At 33.8% G+C, this 24,375-nt stretch overlaps 1 protein-coding gene across 1 annotated transcript in view; it reads left to right on the plus strand.

The window, feature by feature from the left end:
• LOC132939014 (uncharacterized) overlaps positions 1-24,375 on the plus strand; it is a 57,360-nt gene continuing 32,985 nt past the window's right edge. Inside the window, exons 1-2 of the mRNA XM_061006013.1 lie at positions 1-394; positions 19,542-20,683. Coding sequence (XP_060861996.1) covers positions 19,550-20,683 — 1,134 coding nt within the window. The 5' untranslated portion in view covers positions 1-394; positions 19,542-19,549. The remainder of the gene's footprint in view (positions 395-19,541; positions 20,684-24,375) is intronic.

Consider the following 24,375-nt stretch of genomic DNA (forward strand, 5'->3'; position numbering starts at 1 on the left):
CCATAGCCGTCAGTTAGCTGTTCTCTCGTGTCCGGTTCGTTTTGTTGCCGCCGTCGATCGTGATCGTAGTTGTGCCCGAAACATAGTTTGGTTTTTAATTTTTACATCTCGCACTATTCGTTATAACAATTATACGTCAAACCTATTCGGGATACGACTAGTTAATATCATTCCGAGCGGTTAAATGAACGTTTTGTCTGAAATTTAATTTTTGTTGGTTTTGTTTTTGTTTTGTTTTTTTTTTTTTTATATTTCTTCGTACCGCACTCTGTTTTTGATATTCTCAATCGGTACGACGGTATAACTATATACCCTGAATAATTAATATTGTTTGTGTTATCATCACACGTTCAAATGTGGATTAATACATTTGCCGGAAACCTGAGAGACACAGGTGAGTTCGAAATATAGTATTACTGACAGATGATATAGCCTCGAGCGGGATTAACCCTAAGTTGAAAACTTTTAGGGCATATTTTTTGTATCTTGTCAAAGCAAATTACTTATATTTTTAATTTTATAATTTTGAAATTCACTTGAATTTTGCAGAGTTAATGAGACCCCCACGGGAGCAAGGACACTCACGCCTCACCCCAAACTTCTCATTAGTGACCTATAGGCTATATTATAACTTATTACCGGCTCTTTTGTCACTAGTTTTTTTTAGATAATAGACGATAATCGCACTCTTTGGCCTGTGAAAGGTTCAATAATTGGTGGATCATTTTATTTTGCGATCGGATAATGCTATTTAGCCTACTGAGTAAATACCAATACCTAGTGTGTAGACAGCACGTATAATAAATTTATATGCCTAAATGTTCGCAGTAGGTAGATTTTTAAGTTAAATTTCTTAAAATAATGAAAATATTGTGTGCTCGACGATGAATTTAGTATGTTCTGTGCATCCCCCGGGAAAACATGGCTTTATCCCCACAGCACCAAGTACCAACAGGCGCCGTTTCCAGTCGCTGGTAATTAAACGGCGTATATTTTGATGAAATTTCCGCTCGGGGCAACACGGGGTAGTACAGCGTTAAGATTATGTTTTCCATCCCAAATACACCGCTGCGCAAAGGGCCGGGGGTGTTTTTCATTTTAAGTCTAATATAATTGGTTTAAGTAGAAGGCTATTTGTGTAAACGCAATGATAAATATAAACGCTTGCAAACGGCGGGGGGATCGATCGAACGTATTTCACCGCACAAATTTGCTAACGGATACAACATTCATATACATATTATAGGTACTTATATAGATGTATACTATTTATATTATAGTTAATAACAAAACATGGAACGCGTGTTGTACACACAAGCGTTGAAATTATTCAACGTCACGTTAAAATATATATAATATCATGACCGATTGTGGTTTTCGTTTGCAGCGGATCGTAATGTCTCGGTGGGGCTCGCTTATTATAATGTAATGTGGATTTGTTTCGAAAATCGTATTCGGCGGTTTTCATGGTTTGAAAAAGATTAACATTTATTTTACACACTTGACATTTTAACGAGGTGGGGTACACGGTTCGAATTAAAGTTCACGATAATGCGTATTAATGTGTATACATATACAATATATTATATTATAGTAACAACAATAGGTACGCGTGTGACATTATTTTTTTTCGTTTTTTTCCGGCAGCCTTTTCGTTGGACATAAAAACAATATTGTTAGGTATTGAACGTACAACACGTAGGTACCTATAATAATATTAATGTCGCTATAGAAACGTATGGTGTTCACCTCGAGCCCTTTGAATATAATATACACACATGCCTGACGGTCGTGGTAAGTGCATATTGTATAATATTATATTTATGGACACCATACAGTGTTTTACACATATGCACCTATATTAACATGATGTAGGCACGTATATACAATATAATATAATATTATGACGTATAATGAATCTTATAATATTAAATACTCTGCGCTGGCATTTTGAGCAGAAAGCGCGGTATGGCTGGTAGGTATCTGGCATTCGTCTCTTGAAATAGTTCGTTAGATCGCTTTAAAATATACATACAATATTATACACACTGTGTACATATATGTATACTATATTATATACTTGGATAAAACAAAATGCGTATATTTAATAATATATGTATAAAATATAGAATATACAGGTGGTAATAGTTTATGTAATACTTCGACCTCAACTGTATGCGCACGGTGGTTATAGACACCGCCAGGAAATTTTCATTTGTATGTATAGTTAAACTGTGAACGTTTACAAGTGTGAAGTTGTACTGTACACGTTCCATATGAAAATTCGGAAATAGTCGTGAAGTCGGGCTCGGTCGCGCCCTTGCTAGGAGGCGTACACGACGTATTTAATCTTATATAGTTTCGTCTAATATTAGAAAACCACGTGTCCTCGCACCGTTTCCGAGCAACAAAGACTACGTATAATATGACATGTGTAGACGCTGCTTTAGGCTCATATTATATACATTTTTATGACAAATGGGTCCGTATAATATAAGTGTTATAATATTACATACACACACAGTCACACAGAACCGCTACTGCAGAGTATAATATTATACATTATAGTACCTATATGTATAGATATATTTGTGTCCCTGCAGCAGTGACTTATTATATTGTTACAAGTATAACGACCAATAGTGGCTAATGGTTTCGACACGCGTTAAGTACCTATATTTTTTTCACTTCTCTCCGTTTTTTGATTGGACCACATTATGGCGAGTTAATAAAACACAATATATATTATCACATATAGGTGGTAGGTATATGCGTTCATTATTGCGGTAGCTATAGTAGGTACTTATACTGTACGCCATCACCACTCACTCGTATATAATATAATAACATTATAGTCTCTCGCCAGTTTATCGGCATTGTCTTTGCAGAGAGCCGTCGTCATTATAATATTATGTTATTATTGTAGTTTTTTTTCCCACTCTATACGGTGACGGTCGTGAAGCCGTACTGCAGCAGCCACACTTTAATACTTTATACGTACGGCCGCCGATATTATTACATGTACCTAAGCAATAATATAGATCGACCGAGGCCGTGGCTTTTTGACCCCCCAAGTGCGTTGGCGTTATGAAAAACAAAACAAAAAAAAAAAAAATCGCAACAATTCTTTTCCAGTAGTCACCGATCGAATTTCACCGCGATTCATAGACTTTATATTATGGGACGTGTAGTACCTACGCCCGATCTATACTCGGAGTGTAAATCCAGATCGAGGTCACTCGAATCGTGCGTGCCTGTGCGCGTGTATGTGTGTGCCGTTTTTGTATTATTATTATATTATTTATTATTATTTTTGTGTCCCGTGTGACACGGTTCCTCTCTCTTTCTCTTCGCGGGACGGTCAGCGCGGGTGCTGCCGCTATATATATATATGTAGAGCTTGGTAGGCGGGTTGTATATATATACATCTATTAAGACCGACCTAGAACCGGAGGTGATACGTGACCGGCCGGCTAATACCGGACTCTCGAACCAAAAGTCTTATTATCATCATTATTATTATTATATAAATTATAATATACATTATATTCTAGTGTGAGTAGGTAGGTGCATACACCCACTACGACCAAAATGCAATAGTGGCAAAAATTGAAAACTCGAAAAACCGTACACACATTCTCCACTGTCGACGGCTTGTGTCTCACGATCACTACAACTGCAGTTGCTGCAGCTGTGGCACCATCGCCATCACCAGTTCTACCTATATAGGTAGTACACAACAACTGTGGACATAAAATAATATCGCAGTAAATGGGTTCTGCCTCGGTCAAAACTAATTCACAATAATATTTTCGTGGACTGGCCGGCCGTGCGTCGTCGCCGTGTTCGTACCTACTTGTGTTTGTTATTGTTTTCTCTGCCCGTCCTACTTGCCGCGGCGCGCACGCGGTTTTTCGAAATTCCAATCAGTCGTCGGCGCGGAGCCGATAAACGAAATTCGGTGGAAAAAAAAGAACGAAAAAAAACTATACATATATATATATATATATATATATTACTATACACGAATCACGTAGGTCACGGCTGTTTTGTCACGGACGGATATAATATAATGTTTTGTTTGCGATGACATTAATAATAAAACGTCGATAGAAAATAATATATATCATCCGATTCGATCGATAATCCACGAAACGTTGTGTAAAATAATGAAAAAAAAAATCATCATCATCACACGCGTTACATGCATATAATATATTATATTGTTATACCTGTCTTACACGTCGTATTATAATGCCGTTATAATAATATGAACTGTATAGGTAGGTACCTACGTGATGGTGGAGATTTCCCGAAAATCGATATATCGCGGGCACCGACTCTATATTCGTTAGTATATAATAAATTATATTAGGTATTTAAATTTTAAACGCATCTTGTTCGTTCCATATACTTGCACCGAGGACACGGTATGTTGCGTGTTTCGGAAAACCTATGTACACAATATATATCTATAGTTGCAAAAGTTTCATGAAAGTTTCACTAGCGTTTTTCGTGTGCTTTATTTGTTGTTATTTTTTTTTGTTTATATCCCCTTCGAATTTAGTTTTTTGTCGTTATGTCAACGACGCATCTAAATACGTGTGCACTAAAGTCTGGCGTGTTCCGATTAAGTGTATACCTGTATAATATTATTAGGAATATGATTTATACATGCAGTATAAAATAGTAAAATGTGCATTTCGTTTTGTTAAAATATGCTAAAATATACAATGGATTTACCAATATTTTCCAAACCATTGTTATAAGTGAAAGAGACGTAAGACGTTTCTTATAAAATATATAATAAATGATTTTAAAACAAATAAAGTTGCAGTTTACTTCAGCTAAATTATATTTTGTTATTCTAACTTTTAAATAAATAAATTTCATTTAAAATTTTTTTTCGTCTAAATCACTGATTTTATGAGATTGAAATTAGGGGCGTACCCTATATGTATTACGAAATGGCTTCTAGCCTTTACACTACTTTTATTCATATAAACCATACAACATGACATTGTATTTATCGCGTTTGTAGTTAAAATATCAATATTATAATTTATAGCTAATTCATGGACATAAATACCAAATTCGTATAAGGATACTGCAAAAAGCACATATACCAATGCTGAATGCATGTAAATCCTAGCCCTAAATATTACGAATGAAAAATATGTGGTAATAATAATAATAATAATAATATATATTTTTGTTATTGCGTTTTAGAGTAAATCGTGGTTTTCACGTAAGTTATTATTCGTGAGCATTGCAAGAGAAAATGTGTCGGTCTTATATGAACATATTTTTTTTCACTCCGATTTTATTATGCGCTTACGCGTTTGTTTGTACTTACATTAAATTATGACGTGTTCCTATACATATTATGAGTATATGTTTCAAGTGACGAGCGTTTATTTTGTGTTTGATTTGTAAAACATTCGGGCCCTGTTATGTATATTGTATATAATATGATGGTATTTGGCATCACCTATGGGGTCATTTTTTAATGGCAATACAATTTTATTCTTCTTAAAATATCGTATAGAATAATAATATATAATATTATACAATGACATATTTAATCATTGTTATTAGGTAGGTTATTACTCTTCTTCCCTTTTGGTTTTATAATTTATAGTCTGTTATCGAATAACCGGGACACACGATGTCCCCTTTGAATAATATATAAGTTTATAACCTGCAATGTACGTATATAACTATATAACATAATAGTATTACCTTCTTTTGAAGTCTGAATTTGATGTAATGTTTCCGATTGACGTTTGACCGTGTTATTTTTTTCCAACAAGGTAATATTTAAACAAGTCAAACACATAATTTTAATCTAAACTTCTATTGTTGGATATTACCATTTCTTGTGAACGAATGCATTAGTAGAATCGTGTTTAAAGGGTTAAATGTTTACGCTTCCAAAGCTATTTATACAGTTTACATATTGTATAATTTTGTTTATTATAAAAGAGTTCGTTTTATGTGCAACCGGCTATTGAATCATAATCTAAAATATATTAACTGTAAACCGAATATTATTTATTTAACGAGTCTAATGTCGTGTGTGTAGCCGTGGTGGTAATGCCTGATGTGATCACTATTCTTTATCCATACATAGAGATTAACACTTGGGAGAATACTCGCATTATTGTCGAGTTTGCTATATTTAAACTATTTTACGGATATGAAAACTCCCTAGTCATCTAAGGAGAACCGACCGGAATCACAGCTGTTGCAGTAAATTGAAATAGATAAAAAAAAAGTATGTTAATTAATATTTAATATAGATATTTGGTGCAAATCAAATTTACCTATAATAATAATTATAATGACAACTAACACAATTTTTTTATTACGATTTTTTTTATACACTTTGTTTGTGATTTAAATAGAAATGATCGGGCGTAGGTTTATATAATATATATGTATAGGTATAGCTAATAAGTATAATATTGGTGTCGATAAAACGAGTGGATATAGCAGAACAACAAACCATCTCCAATATGGTATCCGAATGTATTGGTCGGTTTTCGTAGGTGTACAACACGAGATCAACGCGTTTCGACCACATATGTGACTTTCATACCTACATTAATTAATGATTTTCAATTTTATACTTACGTCGACCGTATTATTGTAGCCACAGGCGGAAACTAAAAATCTTTTGAATGTCTCTTATTACAGCAGTCAATCATCATTCAACATGACGCACTATCACACACTCAATATAATAATATAACGTATATAATGTATATTATTCACAATTCAAGTGGTAAGCCGTAAACAATTATAATATTAATATTACGATACAATTGCATTGTCTCACCGTTGACAACGATTCCCCGTGTCTGCGTATTATCTACGAATACTATAGTGTTGTATAGACTGTATAAGCGTGGACATAAGAATTAACGTATAATATTTTATAATATTTTATATTGTATAATGATAATAATTAATAGTAAGTCAATAATTACGCTAAATGGGAGACATAGCTATAAAGTACAAAGCCATTTCTATTGGGCTAAATCTTTTTGTATATAATTGATATATAATATGCGGACAATATAATATATAATACGACCGATGATAGGTCTAACCTAGGTACACATGTTTTGGATTTAATATCATATCTACCTATAAGACATTGCACATGATAATATAATATTATACAGACTTGTACGCAGACAGTTTCATAAGCGTGTAGTATAGTCAAATATGATAATAACAACAATAATAATAATAATAATAATAATGATAATAACAACTAATTAATAATTACCACTTAGTAATAATAATTATGATACGTGTAATCCGTAGGTGTATGGTGTATTTACCTACGTTTCGCGTTTACACTGAGCAACGCGGACGAAATGGCTCGAAACCAAATTTCACTACGTACTTACTGTAAATAATAACGTGCATAATAATAAATATTATTATTATAATGTATGTATTTCTCATCTCTGGAACAAAAACCGACAAACCGTACGAGTTCATAAATACATAATAATATTATATGTGGTTGGAGCTTATCTTACAGTAATTATAGCAGATAATCGCGTGACTTTTTTTCCACGGAGTGAAAGAGGGAGAGAGAGTTTCAATTTGTATACGTTTAATTTCTATTTAATTTTCGGCGCATGACTTTCCGATACGTGCGAACGGTCGATTAATAACCGTACATATTATTACAGTCGTATATACGCACATATACCTACGTGCGTATATATATGTGTGCATGCGTTCACTATAATTATAATCGGTATAATGACGTTTAATCGAGACGAACCTATACATCGGTAATAATATAAAGATGTGCGGGAGTGTGTAATCTAAAACCTTCGTGGTCTTCGTAAATCATGGTTTTTTGTTTAGTTTTCAATCAACACCGTTTTTAATACGGTTTTCGCGCACAATGAGTAGGTAATAGGTATGTGTCTATTATATATTATCATTACTCGTAGTGTATTATAATAAAATAGGCACAATGCATGCGAGCTGCAGTGACGTTTAGCCGATGAACTGATCCGCTTTGATTGAGTTTTACTGAAAAACCGTTTTAGACATATTATATTATACTTACAGCCGTCGAGGCGCGAGACTCAAGTGCGCGCCATACACGCTTTCACCTGCTTGTAGCATAGTCGTTCGTTCCATCAGCACATTCTTTCTACCACCATAGTACCTTCCAACGAAAGCGCTCCAATTATGTACATATACGTATAATAATATATATTTATATATAGTTACAGTGCGATATTTTGGTCCTCCGCCGCAGCATAAATGTCTCGTAGATGTATACTTATAAGCACGACGTGTCTTTCACGGCTCATTGTTCGTTTCAATCACACACATACGCACGCACATCAACGACGATAGGCGATTTACACTCAAGTCTCCAAACACGATAGGAACGGCGTTATTATTTTTTTCAAGACTCCCCGCGGTCGTCGTTTTATAATTTTCGAGTATTGAGTACATTATTTTATTGTTACCTATTATTGTTACCTATTATATAGAATAGTTGTCGTATATGATCGTTGTGGGCGCACGGTGGTATATATAATCACTGCAGCTGCAATTTGTTATTGAACTATAATAATTCGTCTCGTTATATTTATATATATAAATATAGATGGAATAGATTCGTTCTCGTTCGCAAAGACGATATATATATTATATTATGTATATATACACTATAATAGTATTACATTTTATATCTGGCGACACATTTCGGGGCGTTACGCCGCCGCCGCCGCCGCCGTCGGGCCAACCCTGCCGAGTATAACAATAATAATAATAATATATTTTATATTATATTACGATTTAGAAATATGTAAAGTATAAATGTATAACACATATTATAGGCAATACACATCGCGAACGATCGTGATAAATGATTTCGCGATCGATTGTCGTGTGTCCCACATTGGGCACGCGTGGAGAAAGTGGCGCGCGAAGTCAAACGATCAAGGCCACGACGAGTGCGTATACGAATATAATATTCTCGTACAAGCATATTATTATTATTATTACAATATATTATAAGTACATAATATTATATAGACGGCGTACGCACAACAATACAAATTCTGGTGTATGCATGAAAATTTAGATATATACACAATTGTTCATACATACGTTGTACACTGCAGACGCGCGTATAGTAATAATAATAATAACATAATATGGTGGGTAAATAATATTATATATACCGAAGGCTTAGAACAAAGCGTGAGACTCGAAGACGACGACGACGGGAGAGATGAAAGTGAGTTGTTTATTTCGGTGTGACGGCGGTGGTGTGCTGCACTATACTATACACTTCGTTATAAACATAGCGAACGTATCATATAAGTAACTAAAATTACTAATATGATATATAGCAAAACAACAATATGCTCAGCCGCGGTGCAGTTTTTCACGGTTTTAAATGCAATGTCGTATTATTATTATGTACGTATATAGCTGGCACTGCGTATAATACTCGTCGTGCCGTGTCCGTATATATATACGCATATACGATAATATAATATGTTATAAGATATATACATATAGTCGTAAAGGTCTATAGGTTGTGTATGGGTATAGTATACTTAAACTGTAAATGCATCGATGCGAACAAGACGATCGACCGATTTACGCGACGGGCGGGCGTCGTGCGCGGCTTTCTAGTGAAAAAAAAATGTACACACACATACACATATTATTATTATACACGAAGATGTATTACATCGCGCTTGCACATCGTTCGTTTTTTTTTTCAATCTCAACCGACCTTGACCGAAACACACACGACCGCGTGTGCAAGTATTTTAGGAGGTTAAGATGCATATGCGTTATACCGCATAATATCCATATTAATAATGTATATTATGCATAATTTTATAATGGAATTTAAATTGTTGGCATACGCTCCAGTCGATAAACTGAATCATTGCCGTTTTCGTTACCCTATAAATATATTTTAAGTTATAACAGTTGACAACGTCGCATTTTTTTTTTTTTTTATATATATACACGCATAATACTTTACGATATATAAGACGTAAAAATCGATGCGGAAGCATTCAGATTCTTGTTGGTGTATCAAAGTATTATTCGAAGACGGAAAGTCGGAGAGTGTCAAGTATATAATGGAATCGTAGACGGTCATTTTATGCTTTTAAAATTTCAAAATAACTTTCACAAGTCAATAATCAATTAGGCAATGGAAATTAATTACAATATAAGCCCGTGTATTAGCACGTCCATAATAAGTCAAAGTCATTTAAGATTTCCATCACGATATCCATAGTAAATAGATATTAACAAATTTGCTGATACTTAAGTCAAAAATAATTATTTTTATTAATTGAAATGGCATTGTGATTAATATGAAATATCACCATATAATATTAAAAACTATATACCTACTTACGTTTATTCTTGTTCGTTTATATCTCAACATGTACAACAATCACTGTAGGGTTAAAAATTAAAATATCTTATAATTATATTATAAAATATCTTATAAATGTTGTGATTATAATCAGAAAATTATACTCACACATGTTCAAGGTTAGATGTGTTTGAAGTTTAAAATATTTTTACACTTTTACACACCTTAAACGTGTAAAATATATATATACTAACAAAAAAGTTTTTTTAATTGATGATTTTAACTTAAATTTTAAATTATGGAAAACAAGTCTATATTACATTTTAATTACATTTTCAATACCTAGTTCAAAAAATATATCATAAAAAATCAGATATTTTATAAACAGTAACTAGTAAGTATCTATGTAGTTTTATTTCGTAAATAAAATCGGCTAGGTATAGAATCTATTTATTTTTTTTAAGTAGCTTAACAGCCCTACTATTCTTTAGAATTTAGATACATAGTATAATTTCAATTTTAAATATTTCGAATAAGCGTATAATTAGTCATACTGACATGATAGTCAAATAATTAGACTTGTATCTATATGTACAAAAATTAATGTATTTTTATTATATTAACATTTTCTATTATATTATATTAATAAGGTAGGTACATCATCGCGTATATACATATTAATATGTTATTATAATATCATATTGAAAACATTTCATCAATCATTATTATTCATTATAAATATCGAAACTCATATCTAAACGCTCTTATTTTGTATTCAGATGATTTAGATACTACGAAAGTATGAAGCTATATAATCTAATATCTTATATAATATGTATAATATTATATCTATATATATGTGCATAAAATATATTTACTATAACTGCTCTGAATTCTGAAATGAAATGATGTGATAAGGATGTATCATGCTTAAGTATTCTACCGTCGTTGTACAACAGCCGTGTTCCGTATAGTGTTGAATCAGTACCTACTACCTATACCTAATCAGTAATCACTAATCAGCAATCTCTATTATAGATCTCGCGTGTTCTCTTGCTAACCAAACTTTCAACTCGCAACAGTACTGGCTAATTACGATCGGCTATAATAATATATAGATGTAAGTACTCTTATTAATATGTTATGTTATGTTGGCGTATCGTAAACGTATTTAAATTACAATAATTTCATACTCGCTGGTCTACCCTGACGGTTCACCAGCCTATACCTACTTGCCCGGATTGAATCACTCCGGGCCACGCGTTTATAAATAAGAAAATCCAACGAGTCTTACGACTAATACTTTCGAACTAAGCGAAGAAGAGGTTATAGGAAAAATAAAAACAACTTTTTTGCTCATCTCGCGTGTGTGTGTGCGAGTTTATAATAATTCGAAAGGACACGTTTCGTGGTGCATCGCATACTATAATAATATTATACACGACTGATATACGCGCGTATTATTATACCACTTGACCTTTTCACCGATGGTTTCACGTTTGGCAAAAACCGAAAACCGGTGTGGTAAAAACACATCCACCGCCGCTGTCTGCACAGTGCACCGGAGAACCGGCAACGTTACGAAATCGCTCAATTGAAAAACAACTCGATTTGGCCGGAAACGGCAATAGTAATAATTATTATTAGATAGGTATAATAGAGAGTAAAAAAAAAAAATATTAATATAACATAACATAATAATATAATAATAAAAAGTCCCCAGATCGGTAGGTATGTGTTATTCAAGCCGATTACGATGTCGTTTGCTTTCTATGCATACATGTTCAAGTATAATAAAATGTGCGTACGGGTGTGTTGATATAGGTATGTGCTAGCATACCAATGATATGCGTACATACCGAGTATACGGCTTCCTACATCGCATCCGCTGTCGTATATAAGCAATTTTATATTTGAAAGTCCATTAGAGAAATTGTGCGAACGGAGTGTGTATAATAGGTAATATAATAATTAGTGTTACCTATAATAATATGATACATATATAACAAGCCGCAGCTACCGTCGCCGCGATGACCTTTAAATACCACGACGTGCTAAGTCAATACAATATAATCAAATCTATATAATATTATACTTAGCACTTAGGTAATAATGTAATATTGTTAAATTATATATTATACTTCCTGGGTTTTAATATATCAACCATCCACTATGTGTATTATGTAGGTACTCTACCGCGTATGGCATGCGAATTTTTCTTTGACGATACTTTTAACGATTTTCTTTTCCTTTCTTTTCCGGAGAGCGTTGTTCGATCAATGTTTTATAGTGAACAAATAAAATAAAACCATGTAGGCATGTATATAGCCCATGTATGATATGTATGGTACCTATATCGTAATATTAATATTATTATGCAGATAATAACAATATTATATAATATTGTCTATAATGAATTTAATGGTGGAAAAAACAGATTCGACCTTATAAGAAAATGTACGCCCGTGGCGATTGTCCCGTTTGGCCTCCCCTTTATTGTAACTATAATATGTAATAATAGGTGTAAAATACTAATAAATACGCACTACTGCCGCAGCTGTGTCATAAACGACTAAATATAAACCGATAAATTGCACAACTTTAGGTACGCCCGTGAAAATCTCCTCTGCATGCCTATACAATATAAATATAATAATATTGTATACGCACGTCGGGGACCGCAGGCCAACGACAGCTACATGGACGTGACGCATACACATATCACACATGATATATATTTTATATTATTATATTATGCATCATACGTATATATATATTATTATGAGACGCGTGTCGGACCATTGTTGTGTATAAATATTATTATTATTATTTTTGTTGTTATGTGCGGTCCAGACCAAATCTCGTATACCTACACGGCCACACGTAACATTATAATAATAATAATAATAATAATAATGGGATCGCATCATTCCGATAACAATAATAATTACGAATCGTTAATAATATAATATATTTATGTCCTTGCCGCAGGCATTAGCGATATTTTAATAGAAAAGAATAATACGGCGGCGTATACACTTCTTCATAATACACATTATTATATATGTATGTACGTCCTATGGTGTAGATGTAGAAATTGACCTTTTGTTTTTCGACCAGGACCAATTATTAAACGTCTGTCGGCGTTCCCACGCGCAGACTGTGCATTTATGTGTATTATACTGTATACACGCAGGTATAATATTATTATGTACTATATAATATTGTATTAATGAGTCAAAGTTTTCCTTTTCTCCTCTTGACTCCGCGGAACATTGCGGGTTTGTTTTTGTGTGTACGTGTATTGGTAGACGTATTGTTCTTGTCGATTTTCCCGAACGTTGGTATATAGGTACAATATATACGGTCGGCGTGCGATTTAGAAAACGCGGTGAAACGCCACACGTACCTGTACACATTGTTTTCTTCATTATACTGTTGGACAAAAGCGTGTGCCTGTGCATTATATATTATTATATATACTATTTTAGTGTACTACTATACCAGGACCGTCGACAAGGTCACGGCGAACCGTCGAGAGCTTTCGCAAAACTCCGGTACCTTTACCTCTACGTATAAAACATTATAATATTCTTCAGCCGCCGCCGCCGAATCGATCCGCGGATTTATTTTAAATCGTGTTTTGTTTGCGGACGATGCTTTATACGCAGCTGAAATGTTTTGACGGAACGTGAAGTACCTAAACAATTAATTACAATAATATAATAGACTTAATCATTGATCGACAAAAACGACCTATACGTTCATCGAAAACGATCCGCGGGAAACTATACATTCATGCACGTATAACGGATTCCGATTAAAAAAATATGAACAAATGACGCCACTCTATTTGTGGTTTATTTATTATGTACGTCTATAATTTATACAATATGTGATACGGTGACACCCACCCTGAAATATACATCACCGTCGTCGTGACTATATAATGTACAGCCATATAGCTGTTGTATTATAGGTACATATTATTAAAATAACAATATTAATAACAATGCGCATATTATATTACATTGTATACATAGGACGCGCGTATGACTCGACTGATGGTTACGCAAAAATCCTTACTGTTACGGTTGTTATGTCTGCGCAAAACTCGCGTCGTATATGCGTTTTCTAATGAGTTTCTTTAAACGCGTGCTTTATGCGTAATCCGCGTTGGAAAAAAAAAAATAAACCATCGTGCTCACGGTTTAACGCGGCATTATAATATATACACAGCGACGTGTGTAACAAATGTATATACGCACATTTCTAAACCGAGAGCAAACACTTACCGGGTACCTACCGACTAATATATATGATTATACCACCCGTCGTACGAGAATATAATATTATTTGCGTGGAGAACCGTGGTGAAAAGCGAATAAGAGAGAAAGAGAGAGAAAATTACGTCGTCGACCCTAAGGATTTTTTTCTTTTTCATAATACGCGCGAAAATACACGCGCGTGATGGTGTACGTCTCGTCTCGAAGAGAAATTCATAGAGATAACGGTTTTCATCGAAATCTAATAATATGTTTATTATTTAAATACCGGGTGACTTTCGTTACATTATTAATTCAGCCAATGTTTGTGTGTTTAAAGACGTGTTTCTATGTAATTTACCTGCATACTGTAATAATTTTGCCGACACAAAAATAGAGTTTTATATTACCTATTTTTTTAAATTTTATAATTTTTTTAATGGCCAACTTTTATTATTATTTCATATTATATCAAAATATTTGAAAATGTGAATAATATATAAAACAGTATATAAAATAACTTAAAAGTTTAAGCTAAGAAATAGTTTTAGAGGTGCAATTTTTTCAAAAATAGGGAAAGTAATTTAAACTTCTCGAATATTAACTATACACACTATTCCACTCCTGTGGACGTTAAATTCAAATAAATAATAAACTAGGTAAAAACTAGATAAAACTAGATTTAATAATATTTAATATGCGCTCATACTAAAATGTACGGAAACATTTTTGAATCAAAATACGAATTTAAAAATAGAGGTTAACATTAACAATAAAATGAATACAACATACAGTGGTAAAAGTAAAACATTTGAAGTTTTTTTTCGACAATTAAACATAAATGTAGTGTTCAAATTAATGTCACAGATTTCTTAAAATTAAATTTAAAAAAGTTAGAAAAAATAAGAGTTTTCTGAGAACGACCGTCTTGTATTATTAAACGAATCATCGTGTACAATATACAGTGAATTAACCTGACCGCCGCCGTCCGTGGGTTTCATTTAATTGATCGTGTTAAAGTTCTTTTGGCAGAGTTTGTAAAACAAAAACGAATGGTAATCGTTCGAGGTGTGTTTTATAATATTTTGTCGTCAACACCCATATTGCTGTTGCCATAAGTCCCCACGTATACACAAGTCATATATGAATATATTGCCTTCATATAATATTTATTATATTATACATTTATAATCATAGTGAGCCTAACCCGACTGACGATATTGCGTCTCTTTAGGAACTTTGAGGTCTACCTATCCTTATAAACACCTACAAATTGTTCAACAAAATATTGTAATAACATTATAATTATTAAAATTGCTTCCTCTACTTAATTCGTATGCGTTTAATACTAAAATATCATATATTCGTACATACAATAATAATTATTTAAATCAAATTTGTGTTGACTATATTTTATAGTTAACAAAATATTTAATTTAACATTTATAAGGCATTTGTGTACGTCATCCTTTTAAATAAATAAATAATAATAGTTATTAGATAGGTAATATTGTTTTTCGTCATTCGTTACCTAGTAGTAAAGTAACTATATACATAATATATTCCTAATATATACCTGTTTTGTAGTGAATTGGTAAATAAATTTCAATCAAGAACAAAGATAGATTATTATGTAATTCTGGTGTTCAAGAATTAAGTTGATATTAGCCTATTTTTAAAGCTTTTTAGAACGGAAAATGACATTTCACTACTACGATTTTATAGTGAGTGTTGGTCGCGCGAAAATATCATAAAAATGGTATCTATTATGGGTATAGCTGTATAGGTATTGTTGTTGATTAGTACTTTAATGTGCATTTATAGACTATATTATACCATTATAATGTTTTTAACGCTCTTAATGTCTTGTTGGTTTGACACTTTAGACTTTAATTTACGAGTAAGACGGAGTGGGTATAATATGATGGGCAGTTGGACTGAATGTTATATGCGTTTTCTAATAAATCATGATATTATGTCTATGAATTATAGTTAGGTACACGCAATACAATGTTTACCAGAAACGGAAAAGAAAATATTCACCACTCTGCACTCACATGTAGGCCCTCCTCATTTCGGATGCCATACCGTAACCAGAGGCATAATATATTACCATGGGAAACATGCCACTGACGACGGAAATTTGTCGATCGATGATGTCGCCGCATAGTATTTTATACCTATACGTTCGAAAAACCGTTCACGCGAACTCGACAATATTATCATACACGTCGTACAAACACAATCACTCGAGTAGTAAATAGTTCGTTTTCGTGGTAAACATCATTGCAAAACCGCTGCCGTGACGTTTGCATTTCAAACACCTGCCGCAGTGTGTCTACAACACGAGTTATTCAATATTATGCATATTTTGCGGAACGATATCGCAAGTCGTACACAGCCGTCGTCGTGTCGTGTCATTCATTATTCAGTTAGATCGTAACTATAGGTACTATGTCCGAGGTCTGAGTGTCTGACATGCGCACGCGGTCACGCGTCCACGCTCTACATTTGAATTTGATTTTATTTATCGAAAATGTTTAAACGTATAATATTATACATAAATTTAATTACAATCGGTTTTATATAATATTTTATACATTTGTCGATTAATATAATATTGTCCTTTCAGCTTGCTTGTGAGAGAAATTGTGAGTTACAGCGGTCGTATAATTGTAAGATTAGTTAATACATTATTAAACTTATCATATGATTACTGAAACGTCTTAACTCTAGATGAAATAAAAGATACGGAAAAAAACAGAAAATATTAATTTAATGCGAAAAAAATAATTAAGACTAAGTGAAGTTGTTAAACTATAACCATCATATTTTTCTTGATTATTATATTAATTAGTATACATCTGCGTTGTAGGTCCCAGCCGTTTTTATTTTTTATACACATTTTACGTCAAATTTTTCACAGAACGGGTTTACTAGTAATACAAAATCATTATAATAAATTATGGCATGAAGAAAGTTCCATACTCAGTTCAGTTAAACAAATTCTGAACATTTAATTTTGTTAATGTTGTACCTAACGGTTCTAAAGAATTGTCGTATAAAACACCGCATACCTACTGGACAACCATATTGGAACACCGTTTGATAAAAGGCTAAATAGATAGTAAAAATTATATTTATTGGAAAGATTCATAATATAAGTTTATTTCATGTGTGAAATTATGATCGCAAAGCCAAATGGATGTTATATATGTATTTAGGTATTTATTGTTGATTTATAATTATTTAGACTTAAGGGTTAAGGCAGTAATTGTTGTTGTTTTGTATTATTAGTTTTTACTGTAGCTAATTTACAATTTTTTTCATCCTGAAATCCATACGAAAAAAAAGAATATTGCGTTGCGCAATCATATTTCAAAGTGTCTTTTGTATAGTGTTTCTGTAAAATGTCAATTTGCTCGAAAACGACATAGTCATTCTACAAATTCTAAAACGTGTTCACATAAATCAAAGGTACTTTCGTTTTATGAATACATTTCGAATTTTGACCGTTAGCGCAATAAATTTAAAACAGAAAATAAACTTCTATGTAATACAAGCAACGCAATTTATTTCGATTATACAGTGCAGCATGGCAGCGAGTATGATGAGTGTAAATATATTTTTTATGTTCAGAGGCTCACAGCCCATTTTTATTTTTCACAGCAGTAATCACAACACGTTCAGAAGGGAATGTCCCACTAAACATCTTTATTTTACCGTAGGTATACCTACACATTCTTTGACCGTCAATTTATTGGTCAAACAAAAATATTACCGTTTTCTCAATATCATACACGTTGACTACATTATAAAATATTCTTTTGTTTTTATTTTAAAAATTTGGTACCAAAATGTTAAATCAACTATAGAATTAAGACATATTTAATTACGCTTTTAAGTTAGTAACTAACTGTTGTTTATCCAAGTTGTGTTGTTTTCAATTTTCTGTGAACCATTTTCAATCAATTGGGTTTTTTAAGAGTATAATTATTTAGTAATTTATTTGTTATCAAATTGTAAAAAAAATATAATATTATAGTGTAGCCAACCTGGCGTAGAATAATGTGTTTACAGTAAATACTTTCGTGTGACCGATAAATTGACGGTCAAAGATTCTGAAATCTCCCTGTAATGCATATTCGGTAAAATCATGATTTTTTTCGGGGACATTTTCCCTTGAACATAGCGTAATCATCGTGATTAAAATGAAAATAAAAACGGGCAGTGAACATACACATGGGTATATCGTATATACTACCATGGCGTACTTTAATTTTATTATACAATTGTAATTAAGTTATAACTTACCTACTTCTCACTGAAAAAATTACTTAAATGTTGTGTGGTGTTCATTGTTAGTTTTTATATGCGCTGAAGCATTAATCTGTCTGCAAATTAGTAGTTTTAAATTTGAATTTTTATACAACGAAAATGAAATTTTATACTGTGTTAAGAATTCTAAATCATTATAACTGTGTTAAAAACATAATAAAAATAAATGTTTGTTATGTTACCTGTACTGTTACACTAATCAAAATACCGATCGATTCTAAAGATGAAAATTATAAAATACGCGTAGGTATACTGTGATAGACGTGAAAATGAGCAAAGGGAAATCACTTACTCGCACTAGTCGAAATAAAATTTGACCAACCTCACAGAACAGACCGTTAAATGTATGGCTTTATAAAAGCTAATAATTTGATGATATTATTTATATCTATATAGTGGTCTGTCGCGTCATCTGCATAATACATTTTGATTACAAATCTAAGTCTTGAAGAGTGAAGTTATGAACGAAACTGCATCTGTGAACATGATAATAATAATATTACAATTTATGATAATGAGATATTATTTGTTATTTTCAGAAAAATGAATGATGCATTCAGAGGCTTTGGTGTGGTTGACGACGGGAATCGGCGGTCCCCTGTCCGTGGTATGGCTGTGTTGGGCGATACTGGTGCTGTGGTTCGGACGGGGCCAATGGCGGCCGTCAGACCCGCTTCTCATAGCGCTGCTGGCTGAGGCTATCGCTAAACAGGCGGCCGGGACCGCAGGCTCGGCGCTGTCGCTGTTCCGGCCGGACGAGCCGGCGCTGTGCAGCGCGGTGCAATGGCTGTGGACGGCCGCGCACACGATGCAAGCCGGAACGCTAGCATCGCTGGCCCTGATGGCCGGGCTGAGGCGCAAAAAGCGGACGGTGGCCGCTGGCGGCCGGCCGCTATTGCTCTACCACCTGGCCAGCCTGTCGGTGGTGAGTGCGTGCGTGGGCGCTGCTGCATTGATCGCCCAGACAGACCCGTGCGCGCCACCATCCGACCGCCGGTACGCGGTGTTCTCGCTGGTGCTACACGCGTCCCTAGCCGCTGTGGCCGCTGCGTCCGCCGCGTTCGGTTGCGCCGGCCACCGGAAGGGTCCCAACCCGCTGCTGGTCAACTCGTCGTCCGACCTGTCGTCGTGCATGTCTGAGATATCCACCGTGTCCAGCTGCAGCCGGGGTGGTATACGGCACAGCGTCAGCGACTGCAGCGACCGTACGACGGTGACGTGCACCACATCGGCCACCGGTACCGGTGGCTACCACCGAACCGACTGCGCACTGGTCAACGACCTACTCCGCTTGCCGTCGGCTGGTAACGCCCCGCCGGTCACGTTCCTCAACGGAGCGCCCAGGGCGTTAATGCACCACCAGAACGGCGCTGTGGCCGAGGACGATACGCTGCGCAGGATGGACGAGACCAAGCGGCTTATCGACTCTGGCACGTTGCTGACGAGCAGCGACAGGGACAGCTACGCCGCATCCACCATCAGACCGTACCGGTACGGCGGCGGCGGCGGTCTTGGCTCCCGGTATCAATTGCCGTCTACCGCGGCGTCCGTGTCCGTCACGTCCACCAACAGCCGTGCCCCGTGCCTGGCCAAACGCGTGTCACTAGTCCAGGACGTCCGCATTGGTTACGTGGTGGCCATACTGCTTATGTGCTATTTAGTCGACCATTTGCCCGTACTGGTAAGTCCGAAAATCGATTAAGTGTTATAATATAAGTTGTATTATACAATATTTTATTATTATTTTAAAATAATATGTACGCACACAGTGATGTGAAAGTCATGCACATAATAATTTATATAGGTATATGCATTCTCGTGTTTTTGTTTTTTCGATAACTATTTTCCAGAAGTTATAGGTATATTTCTTGCAGTAAAAGTTGCTTCCAAAGACATATCATTGTTTTTTTTTTGCTAGTGCTTATTGCAATGATAAAAAATATTGGACAAAATGCATTTAATAGTCCAGTCAATGTTGCCTAGCAAAAAATACTATAGTTTTGAAACTTAGCGAAAAGTTTCGTCTTGAGGCCCTGATTGACCAAAAAAATGCGTCATCCCTCCGAGATTCGCGACCGTCCGCCATCTTGGATTTTAGGTGAAATTTTTCACTTCTTTACGGTTTTTTTACAATATCTCTAAAATTATTAACTTTACGATAAATATAGCATAAATAAAAATTGAAGATCGTAAAATTTGTGACAAGAAAAATTCTATACATTTTTAGCGTAAGAGTAATAGATATATACCTATTCTATGTTTGATCCATTTGCAAACTACACGCAACTAAAACACAAACGCTGAATTACTTAATTGTAATTAAATTATATATATAAAAAAAAATACACGCGTATATTATCTCGATCAGTATAAAGATAAACATCCAGAATTCGGGACAAATCGCTAAAACCGCAACCCACCTATAATTATACCGTTAATAATGTAGGTACTTACGCTGCAGATCTAGTATACGTGATCTATTTAGAACGGATCTATAGATGATTATGTAATATATATATAAATAATATGAAGTGACAAAAATTCCTAAGTAATACTTTTGCCGGGTTGCAAAAAAAATTGATTAATTTAATGGCTCACTAAAATTTAATGAACCAATAATGGGCCACTAAATCATATTTAAGGGACCATTATTTAAATCTATTAATCCATTAAACATTTAGTGATTGTTTATTCAACCAGACATTAATATTTATATTATGTCACGTGACTGGATTTTCTAAATCTGTTGGTAAAATAATATAATAGGTAAATAAAAAAATATTATAAATAAATGTCGAAGAAACAATTACATTTTCACAATTTATACAAAGTGCTTTTAAATAATAAATGTCATGTTAGGTTAGGTTAACCTCCCTTTATTATCCGTCGTCACTTGTCATCGCGGTCGTCACGGTCACGCAATCCTCGTACGGCGCTTTTCTTTAGAATGGAGGTGGCACGAAGATTTATTTTGTCATATAAAATATTTATGGAATTGCTGTCAATTTTTTTTTTAAATATTGTAAGAAAAACTTATAAGGGATGTTTTGTGTTAAGTTTTAATTTTGATTTACCTAAAAACAACTAGTGTTTCGCTCATAAATCAACAAAAACTAAAAATTTAACTAAAAAATGTAAAAGAAGTACGAAGTTTTACTGCTCTCGAGGTAGACAATATAATATCGTAGATGTTTTTTTTAGATATTTAAGTTGGATTTTGGTTAGTAAATATCACACTTAGAGAACTACTTAATAAGTATACGCAAAAACACAAGTCCTTGGTATAAAAAAATGTTCTGTACTTGCACCTTCCTAGATAGTATGACGGTAACATACCTTTATAATAATATTATAATAGTCTGAACAGGAAGTTTATAAAATTACAAAAAAAAAAAAACGTTTACAATATTTTCGTCACGTACTCCACGTGCACGTTTTTCGCGATCGATATGTATAGGTTAGTAACTTTCTTTCTATTTTTCTGATATAGGAATTGCGTGTCGTATTCTCATTTCGTCGTTAATATAATATAATATAATAAACGCGTGAAAAAAATATAATTTCTAAAAAACGAACACTATACGGTGGTATCTTCTACTGCATACAGCTCGAGGTTCTTGTCACGTTGGGGCCCATTATTATTGCAGTATTGTAATTGGTATCATTTCAACCATTTGTGTTTTCTAAACGTCAGACGTATTATAAAGAGTGTTATGTAGACGTGAAGCGGACATTTCTGAAAGGGTTTTTATTTTAAATTGAATTGTTGAAAAAATGCACAAATAATATAATGGCACCTCGAGTTAAATCGCGTTTGCTAATCCCGTAAAAATTTAATTTTTATTGTTCTTTTCGTGGTGTAACTGGTTTAGGCCATTGGTTCACCCACGTTTTCGGTTTATTATCCAAGTCATCAATAAAATATAGGAACACATTTTAAATCAATAAAAAATAACAAATTTGTATGTGCTCCAATTGATCGTAAACCGCAGTAGCCACGTATTGCTCGTTCTAACGTGGTTCGCCACAAACGTTTAAAATCAATAAGAGAAAACCGGGTTTGTAGGATCACGCGAAACGCGAGTCTCCACTCCCAATGTACCTAACATGTAATAGTACTCCTATTCATTCTACTTACTACCAATGTCACGTACGACTTAGATTTAGATTCGACTGTAAAATCTGAATCATTTTTAGAAGCACGTTTATACTTTTTTTAGGATTACACAAAATATTGATACCGATTGAATGTTTCGGTCACTTTCGCAATACTTTTTATCAAAGTATTGGTATATAACATGTGACTATTATAGTTATTAAGTACCTTTAATAGGTATTTATTATTTTTTTTATCAACAACATTTATAACCATCGTTTTCATATAGATAAACTACAAATAGATCTTACTCTAATTTTTAATATTTACATTATATTTGTTCGATATAGTCTCTTGACACTTTTCATTGTTCAGCATCAGATATTTAAGTATTACAATAATATAGGAAACCAACCAGTGTAACCAGCCAGTTAGTTATTTCAGAACTGCGCAATTGAAGTTGATTTTATGTGTGGGGTGCTCTACTGGTTTCCGAGTTAAAATAATCAGTTGTCAGAATGCTATTAGTATTTTATGACGTCAACCGCGTACATGTAGCCATATTATATTATATTTACATCGTGAAGTTTCTTTCATAACTTATATTAGAAAAAACAAATTCGTCATAATATTCTGTTTAGCGTGGTATATCGTTTCTCTTTTAATCAATATACAATATACATATTATTATATAGCCAAACTGTTTGTTTGTGTGGACTATGCCAATATACGTATAAATAAATTAATATACATTTAATAACATGCAGTGGCGCCATATCATTTATACAATGTTGTGACAGAAGCTAATACTGAACTTAAAACAGTGTTAACCGCCCACTGTTTTACACGTCAGCCTGACACGAGAAAGGGCGCTTGAAAAAAATATTAAACATATTAAAATATATAAATCATTATAATGTAAATTCACTAAGCTGTGTTGTATCGGCGATGGTTACCTATATAGATTATACGCACACCTCTATCGACAGTGTTTATATGTAGACAGGGCGGAAGTAGTGCCGGAAGATTATGTGTTTGGCGCCACGGAATTAAGTATTTGAGGATTACCAGATAATTTATATTCTATGCCGAAAAATAGAAAATATTTTCTGTACAATACCTGCAAACCAAACATAATGACATTGGAAGCCGTAAGATACCTTATGGCTTATTTTATATAATAACTGTGTAATCGTGTAATGAACATTATTTATATAACATTCAGGATTAAATTGCGTTTTTCACGGGCCGCGTGAACAGACCTAATTTTTCCGGCT

This window comes from Metopolophium dirhodum, chromosome 2 (genome assembly GCF_019925205.1).
Source record: "Metopolophium dirhodum isolate CAU chromosome 2, ASM1992520v1, whole genome shotgun sequence".
In the NCBI taxonomy this organism is placed as follows: Eukaryota; Metazoa; Arthropoda; class Insecta; order Hemiptera; family Aphididae; genus Metopolophium; species Metopolophium dirhodum.